The 21,559-nt window shown below is 56.3% G+C and overlaps 1 protein-coding gene across 5 annotated transcripts; it reads right to left on the bottom strand.

Annotated features, from left to right (window-relative positions):
* Positions 1-1,179: 1,179 nt before the first annotated feature.
* On the bottom strand, positions 1,180-19,213 carry MIGA1 (mitoguardin 1). Of its 5 annotated transcripts, none has more exons than XM_078865289.1 (16): positions 18,909-19,213; positions 18,155-18,389; positions 16,514-16,703; positions 15,371-15,552; positions 14,499-14,682; positions 14,157-14,302; positions 13,642-13,762; positions 12,622-12,716; positions 12,101-12,213; positions 11,627-11,699; positions 11,431-11,517; positions 10,477-10,575; positions 10,216-10,350; positions 8,187-8,240; positions 7,133-7,249; positions 1,180-6,390 (listed from the first exon to the last, which is right to left on the bottom strand). In XM_078865289.1, exons 2-16 carry the CDS (start codon positions 18,248-18,250, stop codon positions 6,088-6,090), a joined length of 1,995 nt encoding a protein of 664 aa, XP_078721415.1. In that variant the 5' UTR covers positions 18,251-18,389; positions 18,909-19,213; the 3' UTR covers positions 1,180-6,087. The 5 variants fall into 5 exon arrangements, with proteins under 5 accessions (XP_078721415.1, XP_078721416.1, XP_078721417.1 ...); XM_078865290.1 differs by having other exon boundaries at positions 18,155-18,369; XM_078865291.1 differs by lacking the exon at positions 18,909-19,213 and adding an exon at positions 18,760-18,899.
* Between the last annotated feature and the right edge of the window lie 2,346 nt (positions 19,214-21,559).

Raw genomic sequence — 21,559 nt, 5'->3', positions numbered from 1 at the left:
AGGTCCCGCCGGTCGCCCGGTTTGCAGTGAAAAGTTCGGTCCGGTTTCATGTCGTACACAAATATACATCTCAACATCCTCAATATCGAATTCCCCGTGTTTCAAATTCCAAATGGAGCTTGGTTGAGGTCGCACCCGGACCGAGCGTGCCAACGCTGCTGCTGCTGCTCCTGCTGCTCCTGCTGCCACAAACCGCAGATGCCACTCGGTTCTGTCGCTCCGCGGTGACCGGGCACGCGGCCTGGCCACAAGAACGTCCCTGACAGCGTCGTTCTAGACGCTGTTGTTGTTGCTGGAGTGGGGTTTGTGTAAATTTGATGCTGTTACTCTCTGCAAATTAAGTTTGCACGTTACCTCCCGCCCATTATATCCTGTAACTGCCGTCAACTGTCCTCAGTTTTGAGCCGTGGTCTATGGGTCTCCATGAAACTCTCTGGGTCTCCATGCAACTCTCTGGGTCTCCATGTGACTCTCTGGGTCTCCATGTGACTCTGTGTCTCCATGCATCTGGATCTCCATGCAACTCTCTGGGTCTCCATGTGACTCTCTGGGTCTCCATGTGACTCTCTGGGTCTCCATGCAACTCTCTGGGTCTCCATATGACTCTCTGGGTCTCCATGTGACTCTCTGGGTCTCCATGTAACTCTCTGGGTCTCCATGCATCTGGATCTCCATGCAACTCTCTGTGTCTCCATGTGACTCTCTGGGTCTCCATGTGACTCTCTGTGTCTCCATGCATCTGGGTCTCCATGCAACTCTCTGTGTCTCCATGTGACTCTGTATCGCTAACTCCCTGGCTCTTTGTAACTCTCCGCGCCTCTGTATGGTTATGGCCGTGACTCGACGGCCGGTACCGCACGACGTTCTAGCTCACGGCCCCCTCCGAGGGCGCGGCCGCGTGCGAGCAGTGAGGCCGGCGAAGCTGCCGAGGCTCTCAGCATCAGTGCCGCGTTGTCCTCGTAGCACAAGTCGCAAATACTACGGCCTCGCACTTTCAAGGGCCCCGCGCTAAATGCTTTCAAGCTATCAATTCCGGTTTAGTGATTCTGCACTTGCTCTATTACTATAGTACTATACCGCCTTCAACTTTCATGAACGACTGGGTGTTTAAGGTTATCGATTTGTCGTAGTATCTGGCTGTATAGCAAGTGAAAAAATACAACAGCTTTACCATGCAAGTTACAAATGTGTGTTTTAATATTTCTTTTCATTTTAGGGCTCCTTTATAAACATATGCTGCAGGCTCCGCACGCGCTTCATCCGGCACTTTGAGCGAGGGTAACAACATCGAGGGACTGAGGCTCCAACGCAATTAGCAAAGCGCCGCATTCGTCATCGTCTCGGCAGGACAGGGCTCCCAGGCGGCGTCCCGCCCGTTGGTACCGATGCCACTCGATCGCCCAGAGCGGGAGGCAAGAGCCGGACCGGCAAACGTGCGATGCGATCTCTCTCGATCCCTCTCTCTCTCTAGATCTCTCTCTCTCTCTCGATCCCTCTCTCTCTAGATCTCTCTCTCTCTCTCTCGATCTCTCGCTCGCTCTCTCGCGCACCGTGAATCTCCACTCGCGCGCGAGTGCCAGGGAATAATTCCGAGAGGGAAAGGGACCCAATTAGAATTCACGTAGACGCTCAAATTGCTGACATCTCAACGTGTCTGTAAGATCATATTGCCTACGACACATCGGCTATTTAATCAATTTACCCGTAAAAGTCTCACTCAATACTCTTTTTCGGGAGGGTGCTACCACAAATTGAGTGGCCGAGGCGATGAGGCAGATGCCCTTGGCCTGGCTGTTTATTTGGATCGAATTACCCGAGGTGCGAGCGTGCGCGTTGAGCCGGTCGCTCATCCTGCTGTACCAGATCCGAGCCCGAGCTAGATCCGAACCTCGGTACCTCGGCCCGAGGTTTAGTAATTCTTTTTTATTTATTTTTATCCTAAAATCGGGAGCACATCGCGAGTAACACAGACCTCGCCCTGCGTCCTGCCGCTACATTGGGCTTTTATTTGTAGGATATTTAAAGATAATTTATGACGAGCGGTGTTTATTATTATTGCTATTCACGCGGGGAGGAAACCGGAGCACCCGGAGAAACTCCACGCCTTGCGTGAGGGGGTACAACTCTATCCCCGTACAGATGGTGGTTAGTCTATTTGCTGTACTGCCTTCTCCTGGCGACGCGCACGGGAAGGGAGTGTCACGACATCTTTGTGTGATCCACCAACCCTGGCTAGTGCCTCCACAGTGTTGGATCTCAGGCAGCCACGTGGAGCAGCAGCAGCAGCATAGCAGCCACCACCACCACCGCCCGGCTATGCAGAGCCACAGAACGGAGATAGATGTGCAGGCCTGAAATGTCCTGCTCGTCAGACCTCTCCTCCCCTGCGCTTCGCGGCGGAGTGGTCGAGAGCGGGTGGCAGCCTCTAATCACGGTCTCGCTCATCTCCACTACCCCCCCAACCCCTCATCCACCGGTCGCGGCCACAGATCGGCGCATGCCGCGTGGTGTGCCGCCGACAGCCAAGCCGGGCGGTGGCGGCGGCGGCGGCCATGCTCGAGGTGGAGGGGAGTTCCCGCACCCCATCCGCGCGCGGCGATCCACCAACCCTCGCTGTTGCCCCCACGGCGCTGGGTTACACACAGACGACGACGACACGCACGGCGGCATTCTACTCACGCGACCAGACCCAAACGTAACGTCGGTCGCGGAATGCCCCACGCGTCTAGGCAGCTCGCGGGGATTCGAGCCCTCGCCGCCACGGCCGCCACGGCCGTCTCGGTCGTCTCGGTCGTCGGTCTGGCTCGCCGTGGTCAACGCTCGCAGGGTCGGCGTCTTGGGGGAAGGCCGCGGCGGAGGTCGGGAGGCCGGGGAACCTGGAACCCGGGTCGGGGATTTTTCGCCGGTTGGATCGATGATGCAGCGCTCAGACGCCCTCCTCGTCACGTTCAAGTTTAAAGTTTATTTTGTTGAATCGCTCCGCTACCGCCATGGTTACAGCCCGCGTGAACTTCGCTCGTTAATTTATCCACCCACTTCGAGGACTTGTTCTACACCGGACACCGACTCATTGGTTTCAGCCACCACAGTGTTCAACCATCACCACCACCATCCCACTGCAGGTCACAGCACACTCACTCACTCAACCATCCACTCGCTCGCTCGCCCACTCACCCACTCACACACCACACCACTGGACAAGAGACGTCTATTTCCACTTCCTCGCACTGCTCTGCACCAACTCGTATATTACACCTTCAGTAGTGCTGTTTGTTGCCGACCGCTTGACGTGTTGGGCCTGTGCCCAGTAACCGTGGTTACACTATTACATGTTTCTAATCACGTCTTCACGGTGCGGATGCGTGCGATACAATCATTCTGCGTGGAACGCATCGTCGTCCAGGGTTTTGATCACAAAACAATTAGCAGCTTTTCTTAACGGCCACGCACTCACAAGACGGCCACTCAATCACAAGACGACCCAGGACGCACGTAGCGCCGTGACCCCACCGACACGGTTTCTCCACGTGTCCCACTCTAGAAGGCAGCCCCTCCCTCTGGCCCACTTTCACATAGGCACGTCCACTCCACCACGAGATGTTAACGACCTCGCCTGGTATACAGGAGGTCGTGGGTTCGATCCCGACCCTGGCGCCTGCAGCTTGCGTGTCTCTCTTCCCGTGGTCCCGTGTATTTTTCTCCGGGTCCTCTAGGTTTTCCCCTCCATATTTAGAATCAACATCACCACGCGTTTAGAGTATTTGGCTACTGCTATGAATGTCCACGTGATGATGATGAGCCACTTTGTTGAGCTATCATTTGTGATCGCCAGGTCGCTTCTGAAAGAGAGCTACGTAGCTCAGTGGGCCTTACCTGATATAATAAAAAATAGTTGATCGTTTTATAGTTTACGAGCCCCAGCAACTTGACCACTCGCTGCCTCCGCTGCAGACATCGATGGGGCAAACGCCCTCACGACAACCCACGGGGCTAACGTAACGTGGCCACAGCCACACCGATCGACACCGTCTCTCGGAATTTAGATACTAAACACCGATTAATTTTAGGTGTGCGATTTAGATAACAATTACACACGTAATGAAATTGCATATTTATATTGCTATGTAAATTCATTACGTAACAATAGTTTTGTTTATGTATCCAGGAGCGACAGACCGAGCCGTAGGACTATTTTTCAGGAGGGTCCCGATGCTACGTTGGGTTTTTATTTGCAAGATGTTTTCAGCCAATCAACGATGAGTCGTGATTACTATTCACGTGGGAGGAAACTGGGGCACACTTGCTCGAGGGGGAAACGCCTCTATTCCCCGTACAGATGGAAAAAAACAGATGGCGATGAATCCGCTTGCTGTACTGCCTTCTACCTGGCGACCCAGGGCTCTGCCTGTGAGCAATCCACCAACCCTCGCTGCTGCCTCCACACAGCGCCGAATCACAGCAGCCACGTGCAGAGCCACCACTCCCCCGCGATGTAAATTACAGGTAATTAAAATTACATGTAATTAAAATTAGAATTACATGACATTTAAATGCTGCCCATCTCTCTCTGCCAACCCCTCCCACCGCCCAGGCAATCGCGCACCCATCCCTGTGCCCCGATCAAGAAGTCAAGCGAGAGGTCAGAAAAAAAAATTCAACCGGCGACAAAACCCATATGTTTGCAAACGCCTCGGTGGGGGTGGGAGCACCGGGGCAGCAGGGCCATGGCAGACCCACCGGGGGACTCTCGTCCTGGCTGCAGTGGACGAGAACTCGGGCGGCCGGGATGCGGTCAAGGGTGGGTGGGTCGGGTGCACGTTTAACAGAGGCTTCGTGATTCCACAGCCTCAGCCGGCAATTATGGTCACGATTCAAGTGAAGAACCGATTCTACGGCTTCTGCAGATAAATATTAGGGTGAGCGTAGCGCCCCCTATTAAATATAACATTCGCAAATAAAAAACATCCGTTCTGTGACGTACGCGCGTCGATGCGTGTAGTGCCAGCTTCATCACGCCCCTCTGTGCTCCACGAGAAGTCAACCACACACACGTGCGATCGAAAGTTCGGTGACTTTTCAATCATTTCGCTCTCAATAATCATTTCTTTTTGATAGAACACCCTTTGCCACAACTTACATTGCAATCTCATCTCTAGTCGTTCGAAAGGGCACCCTCAGTGGCAGCTGCCCCTGTGCAGCACAAGGTGACTCAGCACCTGGCCTTGCAGGCGGACATTAGTCTGGCATTGGGGGACGATGACTGCTGCCGACGTGCGCGTTCTGGGTTTGAACTTGTGCCGCGTTTCGCGTGTGACGCGTCCCCGCAGCAGTGGGTCGCGGGCGATGTAGCCGTCGCACGATGAACTCTGACCCCGGAAGTCGAGGTTCGACTCCCGGTTACACGCGGCGAGCGTTAAAAAATATCCTGCGCCTGTCGTCGGCCAACCTTAAACGAGCACCCGTCCCGGCACGCCAACAATCAGTGCCGGGGGATACCAAGACGGGCAGTTGTAACGCTGTCCACGCCCCCCCCCCGATCCCACTCCATCAGGGCTCGTCGCTGGCATCTTCTAGCGGAATAAGTGGCACGCGACCCGTAGCCGGCGGGGAGCGAGCGAGAGGAGCGGTGCTTGACGGAGTGTGAATTCTATTGTGGGCTCGCCCACAGACAGACACGGCTGAGTTTATTAAGCCCTGGATCTTAATCGTCGTCATCATCGTCGTTGCCATCTTCTTCCTTACGCTCGATTACCCAGCAGAGTCTGAAGACTCACGGGCAGGGGGCGTCGTTGCTGCTGCTGCTGCTGAGATACCAATCGAGTAATTCGCAACGTGAGTTCTCAGCAGTGGGATGTTTCGGTGAATAGCGGTTACATTGTGAGTGTGGGTTATTTCAGCGTGGGAGGAAACCCGGAGAACTCGGAGGAAACCCATTCAGAACAGGGGGAGAGAGAGAGAGAGAACACACAAACTCCACACAGAGAGGCGCCCTCGTCGGGGAATCGAGCCCAGCTCCTTGCCGTTAGGCGCAAGTGTCGCCGCCACGACGACTCCGCCGCCACCTTCACAATCGTCGCCGTCGTCGTCTCAGTCGCCCCACGTCAGGCCGTTGGCGAGCTCCCCGTCCCCGCAGCCCTGCATCGCGCCACCCGGCCGCACCGAGCCGTTCGCCCGAACCGCGGCCTCCGTCGCGCCGCCGGCCTCTGGGGCGTTGGCGGCGGCGTCGAGCTCGCCGGGGCCCACCGCGGCCTCCGGCACCTCGAGGTACGCGCACAGGATCTGCGAGCGGCGGCGGAAGAGGCAGATGATGTCGTCGGCGAGGTGCTCGAGGCGCGAGTAGCGAACCTTCTCCGCGTCGAAGACGTCGCGCAGCAGCGACACCACCTGCTCCTGCTCGCACGCACAAAGATAAAGATACCCCGGATGGCCTTGACGGACAGTTGGGCAGAGTGCTGTTAACAAGCAGCACCTACGAAAGTGGAACCGCACACGTATGGCCACCTTTGTATCTCCCCGGTGCTTGTTGTTTACACACCGCAACAGGTGCTCATTTAAGGCTGGGTCGACCTAGGGGGAGGCCCGGTTCAAATAATCATCACCGATGCTGGCCGTGAGCAGGAATCGAACTCGGGTCGCCGGGTTCGTTGCACGCCGGGGGGACGTGCGTCTCGAAAAAAACAAAAAAAAAACACGCGAACATCTGGTGCGAGAAATCCTCCTCCGGGCCATCTGCTCGCCAGAGGTGACACGCAGCTCTCTCTGTGCACGTCGCTGGGTCTCAAAGTCATTGATGTAAGAGACAAATGAACGTGTTTCTTGAGTTAAGCAAGGTTATTGCTATAATATCTGGGGGGAAAGAGACGATGGTGGTGATGATGATGACTACGACGATGGGAGGGAATTCCAGTAGAAAGCAAAGTGAGGTGACCTGCAGTGTGGCGAGTGTGCGGTGTGATGTTGAACCGCAAGGTGCACCTAGCCTGGCACAAACTTCGTTATGTCACTGCCCCTCTATGGCAAATGGCGGCTGTTGTCTCAGTAGCATGGTGGTTGTGGATGAGAGAAAATCAGTGTCTGGTAGACCGAGTCTCCAACAGGGGTGGAGGAATCCGCGAGTCCACCCCAGGCTGACCTTGAAGAAGCTGCAGAGGTCGCGGAGTGGCTGCGTGCACCCCAGGAAGCCCCAGGCCAGCACGGGGCTCACGTGCTCAGAGATGGCGTAGAAACGCGAGATGAATCCGTCCGGGACCTACGGGGAGCGGAGCGTTGGTGGCGGTCATGGTGATTGGTGGTCATGTCGGTGGTTGTGAGGGCATAGGTGGCGGCGGTGGATGCCGGAAGTCGGAGGTCAGGTGAGCCTGGCTGGGATTGGCTGGGAGCAGCGGGGAGCCTGGCTGGGATGAGCCGAGTGAAGCGGGGAGCCGGGCTATGCCAGCCGTGAACTGGGGCGCGACGACCGCCGTGCCTCGTGGGATTCATTCCACGATTTACGGCTGCGCGCGGTGGCAGCGGCGTGAGACAGATTGGACTGGGCGGCCGCGTCGCCCCACACCCCCCCTTCCTCGCACCGTGCCTCCTGCCATGCAGATCACCGGGTAAATCAGTGGTGCTCAACATTGTTGGTACGCCGGCCCCCCAAGTTCAGACCGCTCGGACCCCGTGCCTCCCACAACCCCCCCCACCCACCCCAGCTGCAAAAACAAAACCAAGGTCACAAATGGACGCGCTTCAATGCCTCGAGACAATGTGATGTTAGTAAGGCATGCGTTCCATGTTGTGAATCATCGGTGTGTTTGGTGTTAGTAAGACACGCATTTGACGTTGTCTTAAACCCCGGGGAGCTGAATTCACAGTAACGGCTCGACTCGGGCTCTGGCTCGACTCGGCTCTGGCTCGGCCCAGCTCAGGCTTGAGCCGCTCGGCTGCTCCCGAAGGCGCTCGCGCGAGCGGCCCGGCCGCGGCCTGGCCCGACGTGGCCCGGGCTCAACCCACGGAACTCTGCTCCGAGCACGGCCGGAGACCATGTTCTGAGCCGAATTCAAGTTAAGCCGTGTGGCTTTGAGCCGCGTGGCTTTGAGCCGCGTGGCTCACTCGAGCCAGAGCCAAGCGCCAAACAAGGGCCCGATGTCAATCCCTCGTGCAGGGCGGCTTTGGCGCGGCTCTGGGACGGTCGCCGGCACTCGCACCTGCAGCAGCCTCCGCTTGGCCTTGAGCACCGACCAGCAGGCGGTGGCCAGCGCCTGCACGCACGCAAAGACAAAGATCCCCCGTGTAGCCTTAACAGACTGTTGGGGCAAATGCTGTTAGCGAGGAACACCGACGATTAGCACGGATGGCTACATACGGTGCGGAAAAAGTTCAACATACGTACATACGCACGAGGCCGGCAGGGCACACACGTGTGTGGGTGGCCAGCACCACGCCCGGCCAATTTTTTCTCCCGAGTGGTGACGTTTATACATTGCATCAGGTACTTATTAGAGGCTGAATCGACCCAGGAGAGGCCCAGGACTGGCTCAGTTATCCGTCACTGATGTTGGCCGTGAGCGGGAATCCAACGCAGGTGGTCGGATTCACAGAGCAGCGTGCTTAAGCGCTACACTACCCCCACACAGACAAAGATCAATGATCCTCCGTATATCTTGACTTAAAGCTTTCGTGACTGCAGTAATTCATATTCTTTGGGTCTTTCGGTAAAGTCACGGAGATAGGTTCAAAGAAAATAATAAAAAATCTTCGATCGAAACACTAGCGGTCGTCATCAGGAAAAAGACAATTTTCCTACCTCCGTATATCTTTAACAGATTGAAGGGGCGAGTCCTGTCACAGGCAATGATAACGAACCACGCGAGAGCCCAAGGAGACGCAAGATTATTTTGCGTGGGACAAATTGGGCTGCAAACAGAATCATAGGGTGAAATTTGTCACTCAGAAAATCGAGGCGAAACATATTTTCTAATCAAGACAAAAAGCAATTTCAGCAAGGACACGAACGTGTGATTCGCCCACACGTCTTGGGCGCGTGATCAACGGTCGTTACTCGAGAGCCACGTCACGGGTGGCAGGGTGGGCGCGCGGTGGTGACACGCATGCCTCACGGCGCCAAGGGCCCAGGTTCAATTCCCACAATGTTTGACAGGGGGCCGCTAGAGTCGAACTGCGAGCCTCTGCGTCGAGCGGCGATCGTGCCGCTACCGCTGGGCCACTGCGTGGCCCCCTGTACCAACGGCGCCACTCCTGGCGCAAGAGGCATGGCGGGGTTTTCTCCGGGTGCTCCGGGCAACGATTGGCGCCGGATCTGGCTGCCTTGCCAAGCGGCTTGCCTGCGGTTTCCCGCGCCTCCATGCGAAAACCGCATGCGCTACAAATTGCGCGGCGCTCTGCGCTGCAATTTTCACGAGCGATGCTGTGCAAAAATAAAAAAACCATATGATGAGTGTGGCAATCATCGCGCCCGTGCCGCCGACTCGGCAAGATCCGGACAAACGGCCAATATTCGCGCGACGTGCCGCCCCCCCGAGCATGGCCGCGCCGCGCTAATGAGGCCTCGTTAGCAGCGCCGGTTCTGCTGACGGAATCCGGCGGAACCCTTTGCCGGGGGTAGGGAAGAACGACGCCCGACAGGGAACCTCTCGCCGGAGCTCAGTGGCGTGTTAGCGCGGCTCCTTAATAATGGAGCTGGGTTGGAACCCAAGGGCCGGAGAGGTCAGTGATGGTCGGGACAGGGAGGGTATTCCAGCGGTACGGACTGGGCAGCAATGGTCCAGGAGGGCGGCAGTGCCAGGGGGCGATGATGCAGGGGGAGGGGGGCAGCGTTAGGCACAGGATGGCGGTGATGCGAGGGGGGAAGAAGGTGGGAGTAGGGACGGGGTGGGGGGGTGGGCAGCGATGGGAGGTGGGGCGGCAGGACGGTAAGTGGCGGAAATAGTATTTGGAGGCCCAGGGGATGCGGGGAGAAACCGCTGCCCGTTGCCAATTAGGGGAGGCTGCCTGCGGTTTGCGCAGCCGGGCGAGCGCGACTCTGGGACCGTCCGCCGAAGCGCCGCTTGCCGGTCGGGAAAACGAATCGACCGTCGCGCCTGCGTCGCACACGCAGGCTCCGCCACACGGCGATCCGGCCCCCGTGCGTGTCGGTGCGTGCGAGGGCAGGGAGTGAAGGGTGGGGGGTGTGGGGCGGGGGGCAGTAGAGAGTGGAGAGGCCGGAGCGAGCGCTACCGTCTCCTTGAAGCCGTCGGACAGCCAGCGGTTGTGCACGACGGCCAGCACGGTGGACGGTGGGCTCTCCAGGTCCTCGAAGGCGTCCATCAGGATGAAGTCCAGAACGATGTCGAAGAAGTTCATGCAGCGCACCTGCACGGGCACGGGGCGGGAGGGGTGGGGCACCTCGCCAGTGAGTCGTGCAGGTGGCGGCCGTGGTTGTGGTTGTGGTAGTGGTTGTGGTGCTGGTTGTGGTGCTGCTGGTGGTGCTGCCCTCACCCCACGTCCCTCGAGCTCGGCCTGCGTTGTGGCCCAGTGCTCGGCCTCCTCTGAGTAGCGCAGCATCTCCTCGTAGGACTCCACAAAGCCCTTGGGATCCTGAGAAACGCACACACAACAACAACAACCGCGGTTCGCCACTATGTGGCGGTGACGTCACCACAGCCCTTGTGCCAGGCAAGGTACAGGCCATGCGAAGTGTCGAAGGCTTGCTGACAGGTCACGGGACAGACCCAGGTTTACTCTCACCCACTCACTCAATCACTCGCCACACTGCAGGTCAACTCACTTCCCTTCCGGCATATTCCATTGCACTGTTCCATTTTGTCGTCGTCATCATCGTCATCATTGTCTCTTCTCCCCAAGCTGTTACAATAACCTTGCTCAAATCAAGAGACTCGTGAACTCTTACCTACTGCGATGTTTAATAGCGCTGGTTGTTGCTGGCCGCTTGCCCCTTTGGGCCTGCGCTCAGCACGCGCCGGCGCACCGCGACACCGCCACGCTCCCAAGGACACGCTCGCAATTGGCGATGGGAACTGCTTTTGAGTGATTTTTGGTGAACGCTCAGTCGCGTTGTCGCCTCTCTGTGGTTCAGCAGAACTCCGTAGATCGGCAACGCTCCACCGATTACGCCTCATCAGCCAATATGGAGCTCCCTGTAAACCGCAACTCTAACCGACGCTCGCCCCCTAGTGTCCACCCATCCCATCTACACGGCCGGCACACCTCCCGCCTGCACTCTCAATCATCCCAACTGGGCTGCGTGCACAGGACGCACATCGCGGCGATGATGATGTACCACGTGACGGGAATGCAAGAAGAACCTCCACGACTCTTCCCTTCACCCGAAACGCGGCCTCCAAATTGCGGGAGTTCCCGGGCAGCGATCGCGCCTCGGGAGGGGGGTGTGGTGGTGGGGGGTTCGGCGCTATTCGTGATCGTCAGCGGTACCTTGCCAGCCTTGACTAGCAGCCCGGCGATGATCAGCCGCCCCATGTTGGAGAACATCTTCTTGTTGAGCTCCTCCTCCAGCAGCAGCTGTGAGACGGAGATCCCCGCGTAGAATTATATTACCAAGTGGCAAGCGCTGCTAGTGAGCGGAGCGGGACAGTGGAGCGGATGCGCGGCGCGAGCGATCAAGAGGTACCTGGAAAGCTTGCCGCACGCAGTGCAGTTTAGCCAGGTAGTCCATGTCGCTGTAACAGTCCAGCATCTCCGTCCTGCCAGCACGCGCACACACGATTAGACAGACAAATCTTCACGCCATCGACGTCATCGACGTCATCGACGTCATCGACGTCATCGACGTCACGCGCGCCGTCGTAACAGACTCAACGGAGCGCGCAACGTCACAACGTCCGGCGGATATTACTGCAGCCGACCGACATGGCCGGTCGTGCTAATACGGCTGCCGTTGTTTTGCTCGTTTCTCGAGCGAACACTACAAGGGGGGAACGGTGGTGTGGTGGGCTAGCGGCGGGCTAGCGGCGGGCTAGCGGCGGGCTAGCGGTGGGCTCCTGTGTTGTGCATTGCCGAGCGAGTGTCCATTGGTCGGCTGCTAGCGGCTCGTGGTTGCTGTGCTGGGCTAGCGGCCACATTGCGGGGTCGGCGCCGCGCTGACCTCAGACTGCGGCAGGTGACGTGGCCGCCCCTGACGAGCCGCGCCGCCTCCTCGTAGAGCGCCAGGCGACCCCGCGCCCCCCGCTGGGCCTCCGCGCCCAGCTCCTCCACCAACTTCACGCGCAGAGACAAAAGTCCGCACGTAGACGCGCGCATTCGTATACAGACGCGTTCATACAAAGATCCCCCATGCAGCCTTCAACAGACTGTTGGGGCAAGTGCTGGAAGCGAGTAGCACCTATGAAGGCCGGCACGGCTATGAGGGTGTGGGTGGCCAGCACCACGCTCGGCCGTCTTTGTCTCCCGAGTGGCGATGTTCACATAATCACCGCTGTTGCTCGTGAGCGGGAAATTTACCTCGGGTCGTCGGGTTCGTAGCGCAGCACGCTCACCACTGCAATCACTGCTCCCCACGTGCACAAACGCACGCACCCACATTCACACATGCAAGCACACGCACATGTGCACACGGACAGCGAGGGTTTGTTGGGCAGACACGGAGGGAGGTGGTTCCACGCGTACCTCTGCCGCCGAGACGAAGGACTCTCCGGACGACAGGCTCAGGGTGTCGAGCCCAAAGAGCCGCCCCGAGTGGTCCGCCAGGGACATGTCGCCCTCTGCGGGTGCCACCGAGGGTCGGGAAGGGTCAGAGGTCACCCGGTCATCAAGTCACACCGTGAGAGTGGCATGGTGAGTTTGCACGTGTGTGTGTGTGTTTGTATGTATGTGTGCTGCTGTGTGCACGTGTTAGGGTTTGTGGGTTAGTGTTAGGGTTTGTGGGTTAGTGTTAGGGTTTGTGGATTAGTGTTAGGGTTTGTGGGTTAGTGTTAGGGTCTGTGGGTTGGTGTAAGGGTTTGTGGGTGAGTGTTAGGGTCTGTGGGTGAGTGTTAGGGTCTGTGGGTGAGTGTTAGGGTTTGTGCGTGAGTGTTTGGGTCTGTGGGTGAGTATTAAGGTTTGTGGGTTAGTGTTAGGGTTTGTGGGTGAGTTTTAGGGTTTGTGGGTTAGTGTTAGGGTTTGTGGGTGAGTTTTAGGGTTTGTGGGTTTGTGGATTAATGTTAGTGTTTGTGGGTTAGTGTTAGGTTTGTGGGTTAGTGTTAGGTTTGGTGGGTTTACGTGTTCAGGTTATGGTTTATGGGTTCGAGTTTGGGTTAGTGACAGAGTTAAGGATAAGAATGTTTACTTTTATCTATAGCGTCATCGTTGTTCATGCAGATTGCACATCACAATCGCTGCGGAACCACGAAGCTGGAACACAGCAGCCAGGCAACGATGAGCCGGCACTACAAACAATTGCCCAAGCTCTGTGGTCCTCTATATATATTCAGGATATTCTCAGCCAATTGATGAGTGATTATAGGCGACAGGATTTAGGCTAGCGCTTGGATGCAGGCTTGCATGTGGGCTGGATTTGGGTAGCCATCAGGAGGGGGCGTCATGTTGGCATGCATTCACACACGCACGCAGACATGCACACACACGCATGCAGACACACACACACGCACGCAGAGACGCACGCAGAGACGCACGCAGAGACACACGCACCGAGGTCGCGCGTCGGGGTCTGCGTGGCGGACGACATGGTGCACTCGAACTCCTCCTGCAGGCGGTACGCGCGCGTCAGCAGCGTCTCCAGCTTGTTTACAAACTCCCCGTCCATCACGTCCTGCCGGAGAACACACAAAGACAAAGATCCCCCGTATAGCCTTAACAAACTGTTGGGGCAAGTGCTGTGAGTGAGCGCCTATGAAGGCCGGCACAGCACACAGGGTGGGTGGCCAGCACCACACCCGGCCGCCTTAGTCTCGCCAGTGGCAATGTTTTTACACACCACGCCAGGTACTCATTTGAGTCTGAGCCAACCTAGGGGAGGCCCAAGACTGGTTTAGATAATAACCACTGGTTTTGGCCGTGATTGCGAATCGAACTCGGGTCACCAGGTTCGCAGCGAGCACACACACACACACACGCACGCACACACACACACACACGCACGCACAGACACACACGCGCGTTGGTGCCGTTGCGCCGAAGAGAAAATCTGTGGCCACCCGGTGCACCTCGGTGCTCTCCTCGGCGATGGCGTCTCCGGCGGCGACGCGGATCACCTCCGGGTCGGAGCACGGCTCCTCCACGGGCTCCCTGCGGTTGCGGCACAACAGCGCCTCCTCCCACCGCCGCAGAGCCTCCTCAAACAGCTCCATGCCTGGACGCCGGAAGCGACAACGCCCGTGATGGCACGGCAACTCGGTCACGACTCCGCTTGTCTACCCAGGGACGGCCCTGTGCGTGCGAGCGTGAGCGTGCGAGCGTGTGAGCGTGCGAGCGTGTGAGCGTGCGAGCGTGTGAGCGTGCGAGCGTGTGAGCGTGCGAGCGTGTGAGCGAGTGTCGGCGTGCGCTACCGCTCAGGTACAGGTTCTCCGGGGTGGTGTGGCTGCCCACGGCCGGCGCTTCCCCCCCGCCGCCGGCCGGCTCCCAGGGGCTGCCGGCCGGCGCGCACACCGAGCTGTGGCGCGAGCGCAGCTGGGAGGGCCGGCTGGCCGAGGCTCGCGAGTCGCAGCCCCTGCCGGTGCTCTCCGCCTGCAGCTACACGGAGACAGAGATCCCCCCCCCATGTAGCCTCGACAGATGTGCGTGCGTGTGCACGTGTGCCCCCACGCTATCCGTGCAGGGTCGTGAGATGCGGCCGCAGTGAGGCACTCGGTAAATCCGAAGTGAATTCCGTAGATATGCTCTTTGTCGATTATCTCGGTTGGCTACGTACGGTGCGAAACAAGTTCAACATACATAAATACATGACCTGTTGTTATAACCATTGGGCAATCCTAAAAATCTGCGACGCGCGTCTGGTTGCCTATTAATAGTTCCCAGATTTCACACATAACTCGGATCAAATGCATATAATGTAGCTGCCACAAAGTTGTGTAACTACTTGGTTTCGTCTCTTGGCATCTCCATTCTGCCATCTATAGCCTTATTTACACCGACTATTAAGTTGAAGTGTGAATGTAATTTTACAACCTAATTGCTATTACGATGACGTTTTTTTCATGCTTTGATGTTGTCTGCCAGCCGAGTTGCCCTTGAAAAAGAGTTTCTTAGCTCTCCGGGCTTTACTCGGTGGGAAACACACTCCCGTTGTTATTCCGCATTCCACTGCATCTCGTTTTCGATGGCGCCTCTCTCTCTCCGCGGCGACGCAAAGCGAGCGAGTGGAGCGTCGCGAGCATGGTGGCAGTGGTGGTGGTGGCGGCGGCGTCGCGCCGGCCCGTACCGAGGCGAGGCTCTGCACCGAGGTCGAGTGCTTTACGTCGCTCCCCGCGACGCTTCCTGCGCTGCTCGTCGTAGCGGCGGCGTTGGCGGCGGCGTTGGCGGCGGCGGCGTTGGCGGAGGAGGCTCCAGCCGGTCCCCTCGCGGGGGGCATGGCCCCTGCCGACCTGAGGCCGCTTGCTCGGCCTGCGCACAAACACACAACGTGCGGACGCAAGATAAATCGGTAAACGTACGCGCGTGTGCGCGTGTGCTCGTGTGGCGGTGGCCAGCACCATGCTCTCCGTAGGTCACCTTTGTCTCCCCCAGTGCCGAAGTTTTTACACACCGCACCAGGTACTCATTTGAGGCTGAGTCAACCTAGAGGAGGTCCAGGACTGGCTTAGATAATCATCACTGGTATTGGCAGTGAGTGGAGCAAAGTGTGCTAATCGCTACACTCCTCACACAAGCCCACACTCACTCTCACCCGCCCAGGAGTCATGCGAAACAGCTCAAGGATTAAGCCTTTGAACAAACACTAAACAATGGAGCACTTTGGGGAGATTTAAATTATTTTACTGTTTAATAATTATTTTACAGCCTGATTTATTGTGCAAGCAACTACAGTACAATGCTTTAACTTGGTGATGCTGCATTGGCAGTAGTGCACGAGCACAATTAACAAAAACATAACACGGTGGCCTTCAACTGTGACGTTTCGGGAACATCGCCCATTATAAGCTATGATCACAACGCATCATGTGCTATGAAGAAACACCATTGCCTGCAGCATTATCTATTAATATATTTTTTTACTTTTAAGTCCACAGTGTTATTGACAAACATGTTGAGTTTGACACTTTGACTCAAGATGACGGACACTCTAATCAACACGGTGGCAGAGAAAAGATCGGTGGATTTCGGTGCTCACCAATGATTGACGCACATTTGCTCTCACCGCAAGTCGATGCCAAGCGGTTTCTGCCAAAAATCAGTTTTTAGCGAAACCTGATGGAAATCTATTTCTGCCACAAAGTTAAAGGAAAAACACATTTCTGCCAAAAATCGGACTCGTGTCCCATGAGCCCATGTTCGGGAAGGAAGGAGGGGGGGGAGCATGGGAAGGGGGAGGGAGCAAGGGTGGGAGGGGGGAAGTGGGGGTCACCTTTCCGGGGGGCCGGAAGCCTGGCGATGGCCGCGAGGGGGTTAAGGGCGGCGTCGGCGATGGGGGAGTCCACGGCGCCCCCCTTCTTGCGACAGCGCCGGCGACGCATGTGCCGCGCCGCCAGGTACAGCATCATGCTGCCCACCGCGCTGGCCACCAGCAGCCGCTTGAGGCCCGGGGTCAGACGCACCTGGTGGGGGCCGTGGGCGTGTTGACGATGTGCGGAGGGACGCAGGGAGCACAAGGCGGGATGATGGGCCCTGCTATTAGCAGAGGACAGCGTCGGTGCTCAAAATCACTTCCAGCTTAGTCCTGCACCGCGCACTCCCCGCCACGGCGGGAGCTTGTGCGTTCCATATATGACACGTGATTGTCAGTGGTCTTAACATCTCATACACTTTGGGGCGCCTTTCCAATTCGCCGTGTGAGTTGTTAGCTGCTTTGCACAAGGTCTTATGTAATGTGCTTTGACTTACTCTCTCATTTACCCGCCACCCATTTACTGATTTACTCAAAACCCAGACACTCTCGGACGCGGTCCGGCAAAAGTTGAATCCAAAAAGGGCATCGGTCCAGCAGCCGTCTATTGCAACAGCGTGGAGAACGGCCACATCGCTTTGTGTTCAAGCAGTCCTCAACCCAGGGAAAGAGGGTGGATAGCACCAATAAACACACAAACATAAATTTCGATTTAAAGCTTTCTGACTGCAGGGATTCATCTTCTTGGTTCTTTCGGTAAAGTCACGTAGAATGGAAATAATAAAATAATAAAAATAAAACATAATAAAATAATTCTCACGACGTTTCGGCCACAACGGACGGGTGCTTGCGTTGTGGCCGAAACGTCGTGAGAATTATTTTATTATGTTTTATTTTTATTATTTTATTATTTTATTATTTCCATTCTACGTGACTTTACCGAAAGAACCAAGAAAACACGCAAACATAGCACTATCATGATGATTACGAGGTGGAGCGGCTGTGCAGTGGCTAGGGCACTGCGCTGTGAAGCCGGCGACCAGAGTTCGATTACCGGCCTCGGCTAAACATCAGTGGCGAGTGAAACCCAAACCGGCCATGGACCCTCTTCCCCGTCACCCTTCACCTGTTCACCCTCACCGGTGAGCAGGTGAGCCCAGGACTCACCTATGAGTCGTACTAACCCGTGAGACCAGGTCTCACCAATGAGTAGGTGAGACCAGGTCTCACCAGTGAGTAGGTGAGACCTGGTCTCACCTGTGAGTAGGTGAGACCAGGTCTCACCTGTGAGTAGGTGAGACCAGGTCTCACCAGTGAGTAGGTGAGACCTGGTCTCACCTGTGAGCAGGTGAGACCAGGACTCACCTGTGAGTAGGTGAGACCAGGTCTCACCTGTGAGTAGGTGAGACCAGGACTCACCTGTGAGTAGGTGAGACCAGGTCTCACCTGTGAGTAGGTGAGACCAGGTCTCACCAGTGAGTAGGTGAGACCAGGTCTCGTCAGTGAGTAGGTGAGTCCAGGTCTCATCAGTGAGTAGGTGAGACCAGATCTCACCAGTGAGTAGGTGAGACCAGGTCTCACCTGTGAGTAGGTGAGACCAGGTCTCATCAGTGAGTAGGTGAGACCAGGTCTCACCTGTGAGTAGGTGAGACCTGGTCTCACCTGTGAGCAGGTTGCGTGCAGGAACAGCGGCAGTTCGGCCACCGTGAGCACCACGGCTCGCAGCACGGACGAGCTGTGCAGCGTCGACTCGGCCATGGTGACGACGAGGTCGACGAGGTTGACGAAGTCGACGAGGTCGACGAGGTTGACGAAGTCGACGAGGAAAAACGATGCCGCGCAGCCTCACAGGAGAGACGACATGGCGATGTCAGGACCTGAAGCGGGGCATCGGGCCCTTGGGAGATTTTACACGAAGCCCGAACACACACAGACACACGCACAAACACACGCACAGACACACACACACACAAAGCTGCTCTGATCAACACACCGTCGAAAGCACTCACCCAGCAGTGGACCTACAAAGGGCATGTTCATTACACGACATGGTGTATTCCCTGTGATCTCTTCCTCGTCTCCGTGTGTCCGTCTCCTCGATCTCATCCCGTCTCTCTCCCGACCCCCTGTCTCAGTGTGTGGCTCCTCACCTCTCCGTCTTCCCTCCAGTTCCTGTCTCCACGTGCGCGCCTCTCCCCCCGCGTCTCTGTGTCTCTGCCTAATACCCGAATAACTCGCCGCGTCTCCCTCTCTGGCTGATCACTCACCACGTGTCTCCCCCAAGTCTGTCGTCTTCGCGTCCCTCTCTCTTGTGAAACTGTCCCCGTGTGTGTGTCTCTCTCTCTCTGTGTCCGTGACCCCGTCACCGGTCTCTGTGTGGCCCCGTGGCCCCGCGACCTCCGTCCTTCTCTCTCACCGTGGGCAAGGTCGGGTCGGGCCGGGCCGGGCGGTGCCGGGGCGGGCGGCAGCGGTCAGGGCCTCGCGCGGAACCGTCTCCCGCTGCAGCAGCAACAGCAGCAGCAGCGGGAGCAGCATCGGCACTGGCAAGAGAAGCAGCGGGAGACGCGGGGGGAGAGACGAGGCAGAGCAGGCGAGGCGATGTAGCGGCAGCTCCGTGGGGATGACGGTAGCGGAGGCGGCGACGTCATCGTGAAGTCTGGGGGGCCATCTTGGGCAGGGAGAGATTGTGCGGCCATCTTGGGTAGGGATAGAGATCGTGCGGCCATCTTGGGCAGAGATAGATATCGTGCGGCCATCTTGGGCAGGGATAGATATCGTGCGGCCATCTTGAACAGGAATAGATATCGTGCGGCCATCTTGGGCAGGGATATATGTCGTGGGGCCATCTTGGGCAGGGATAGATATCGCGCGGCCATCTTGGGCAAGGATAGATATCGCGCTGCCATTTTGGGCAGGGATAGATATCGTGCGGCTATCTTGGGCAGGGATAGATATCGTGCTGCCATCTTGGGCAGGGATAGATATCGTGTGGCCATCTTGGGCAGAGATAGATATCGTGCGGCCATCTTGGGTAGGTACAGACATCGGGCAGCCATCTTGGGTCGGGATAGATATCTGAGCGGCCATCTTGGGCAGGGAGAGATATTATGCGGCCATTTTGGGTAGGGAGGGGTCGGGCGGCCATCTTGGGTAGGGAAAGATTGGGGAGACGCATGAACCATTGTGAAATTGTTTAATTCTATGTTAATTATGTTTAAACTAGCATTTTGTCCGTCCAAGGACGGGTGTGTTTGCAGTAAATCTGAAACTTGCAAGCGAAAAGCAGACCGCGACGTGATATTCATTGCATCAATTAGTGTGCAATTTGTAAGGGCGCGGTGACACAGACCTATTTCATTTAAAGGTTATAATCCCTTGTTCATCACGACGTCCTTTTTACTTAGATGTCTCAACAACAGCGTGACGGAGATCGCTTGACGCGAGGGTTCTGCCTCTGTAGTGAGGGTTGTCAGTTAACGCCGAGGAGGGGGGAGGAGGCGCCTCGGCCCCCAATGTGGAGTGACGTCACCCGCTAATTATTATTAATGGCGGGGGGGGGGGTCCATTTGGAGGACGTCACCTTATAATGATTATTAATGAAGGGGGCTGTTCGATGTGGAGTGACGTCACCTGCTCATGATTATTGAGGATGCTCCATGTGGAGGACGTAACCTGCTCATGAATATTAATGAGGGGGGCTGGTCGACGTGGAGTGACGTCACTTGCGTTCAGGACAGACATTCCTGGGTGATTACAGTAGGTATGCCCGTCTAATTGCTGGTCATAATTAAAAACATTATTTAACTAAATTAATATCAGGCGCCATGGTGTAAAAGGTGCAGTCTTCGACTCGTATTATGATCCACTCCTCTAATCCACGATTATTTCGCGATCAGACCCAAAAAAAAATTCTGAATCGAGTGGGTTCGGCGTGTAGCTCCGCACAGATGGATTCACGAACACACACGTGGGTTGTGCTGCCGCCTCGTGGTCACCCCTGTTGATCTGACGATGATCCTTCACTCCTCCATGAGATTCGCAAGTGCATTCTCCAGAGGTGGGACAAAGTCATTGTTATGCAAGTCCAAGTCGAGTCGCAAGTCATCAAATTCATGACTCGAGTCTGACTCGAGTCCAAGTCACATGACTCGAGTCCACACCTCTGGCATTCTCCCATTGCGATTGTGCACGTCGCTTCTATTGGACAGCAGCGTTATCATCATCAGCAGCAGCAGCCATGGTCAGTCCACTGCTGGATGAAAACCTCCCAACCCATGCCACAATCTACCCACGGGAATTCTCTTTTGTCATCGCTCCATCTCCTCGGGGGCCGCTCCCACCCCTCTGGACACGTTCCATGCCTTGGCTGCTATTCCGTCACCGACCTTGAACATCGAGCGGCGAGCCCCCTATGGAATCTTAAACGATTTGAAACATCACATTGATTTGCGCATCGAGAGCACATGCAGCACTCTATTGCATTCATCGATTGATAGACATACAGTAACATACAGTAAGTTATCATACACGCATCGACGGTTAATCGTGAATACTGCACAATTCAAATGAAGAGGTTCAGGGCGTTTTAAGTCAAAATTTAGGTCAGGGCGATAGGGGGAACACAAATCACAAAACCGGAACCAATTTGTGGCCGCCAGATTGTTTCCCTCCTTCCCGCCGGAGCCGATTCCGTTTCCGTTCCGGAAGTGGCGCGCGCTGCAGTGCGGACATTTCCGTTGCGCAGAGGAAGACTCCGCAGACTCAGCAACATCATCAGCAGCAGTAGCAGTCAGTACTATCATCATCAGCAGTCAGTACTAACAACATCATCATCAGCAGTCAGTACTAACAACATCATCATCAGCAGCAGTCAGTACTAACAACATCATCATCAGCAGTCAGTACTAACAACATCATCAGCAGCAGTCAGTACTAACATCATCAGCAGCAGCAGTCAGTACTAACAACATCATCAGCAGTCAGTACTAACAACATCATCATCAGCAACAGTCAGTACTATCATCATCAGCAGTCAGTACTAACAACATCATCATCAGCAGCAGTCAG

The sequence above is a fragment of the Lampetra fluviatilis genome, chromosome 20 (genome assembly GCF_964198595.1).
Source record: "Lampetra fluviatilis chromosome 20, kcLamFluv1.1, whole genome shotgun sequence".
In the NCBI taxonomy this organism is placed as follows: Eukaryota; Metazoa; Chordata; class Hyperoartia; order Petromyzontiformes; family Petromyzontidae; genus Lampetra; species Lampetra fluviatilis.
Note: the sequence above shows the minus strand (reverse complement) of the source record. Positions and strands in the feature narration are given on the sequence as shown.

Bases quoted from the DNA above. Each gene is read 5' to 3' on its own strand.
- MIGA1 (XM_078865289.1), bottom strand. From the start codon at position 18,250: ATGGCCGAGTCGACGCTGCACAGCTCGTCCGTGCTGCGAGCCGTGGTG. The intron at 13,763-14,156 runs GTGCACCGGGTG...GTTCTCCGGCAG, and splicing joins TCGCCGAGGAGAGCACCGAG to GACGTGATGGACGGGGAGTT. The intron at 6,391-7,132 runs GTCAGCCTGGGG...GCGTGCGAGCAG, and splicing joins ACCTCTGCAGCTTCTTCAAG to GAGCAGGTGGTGTCGCTGCT.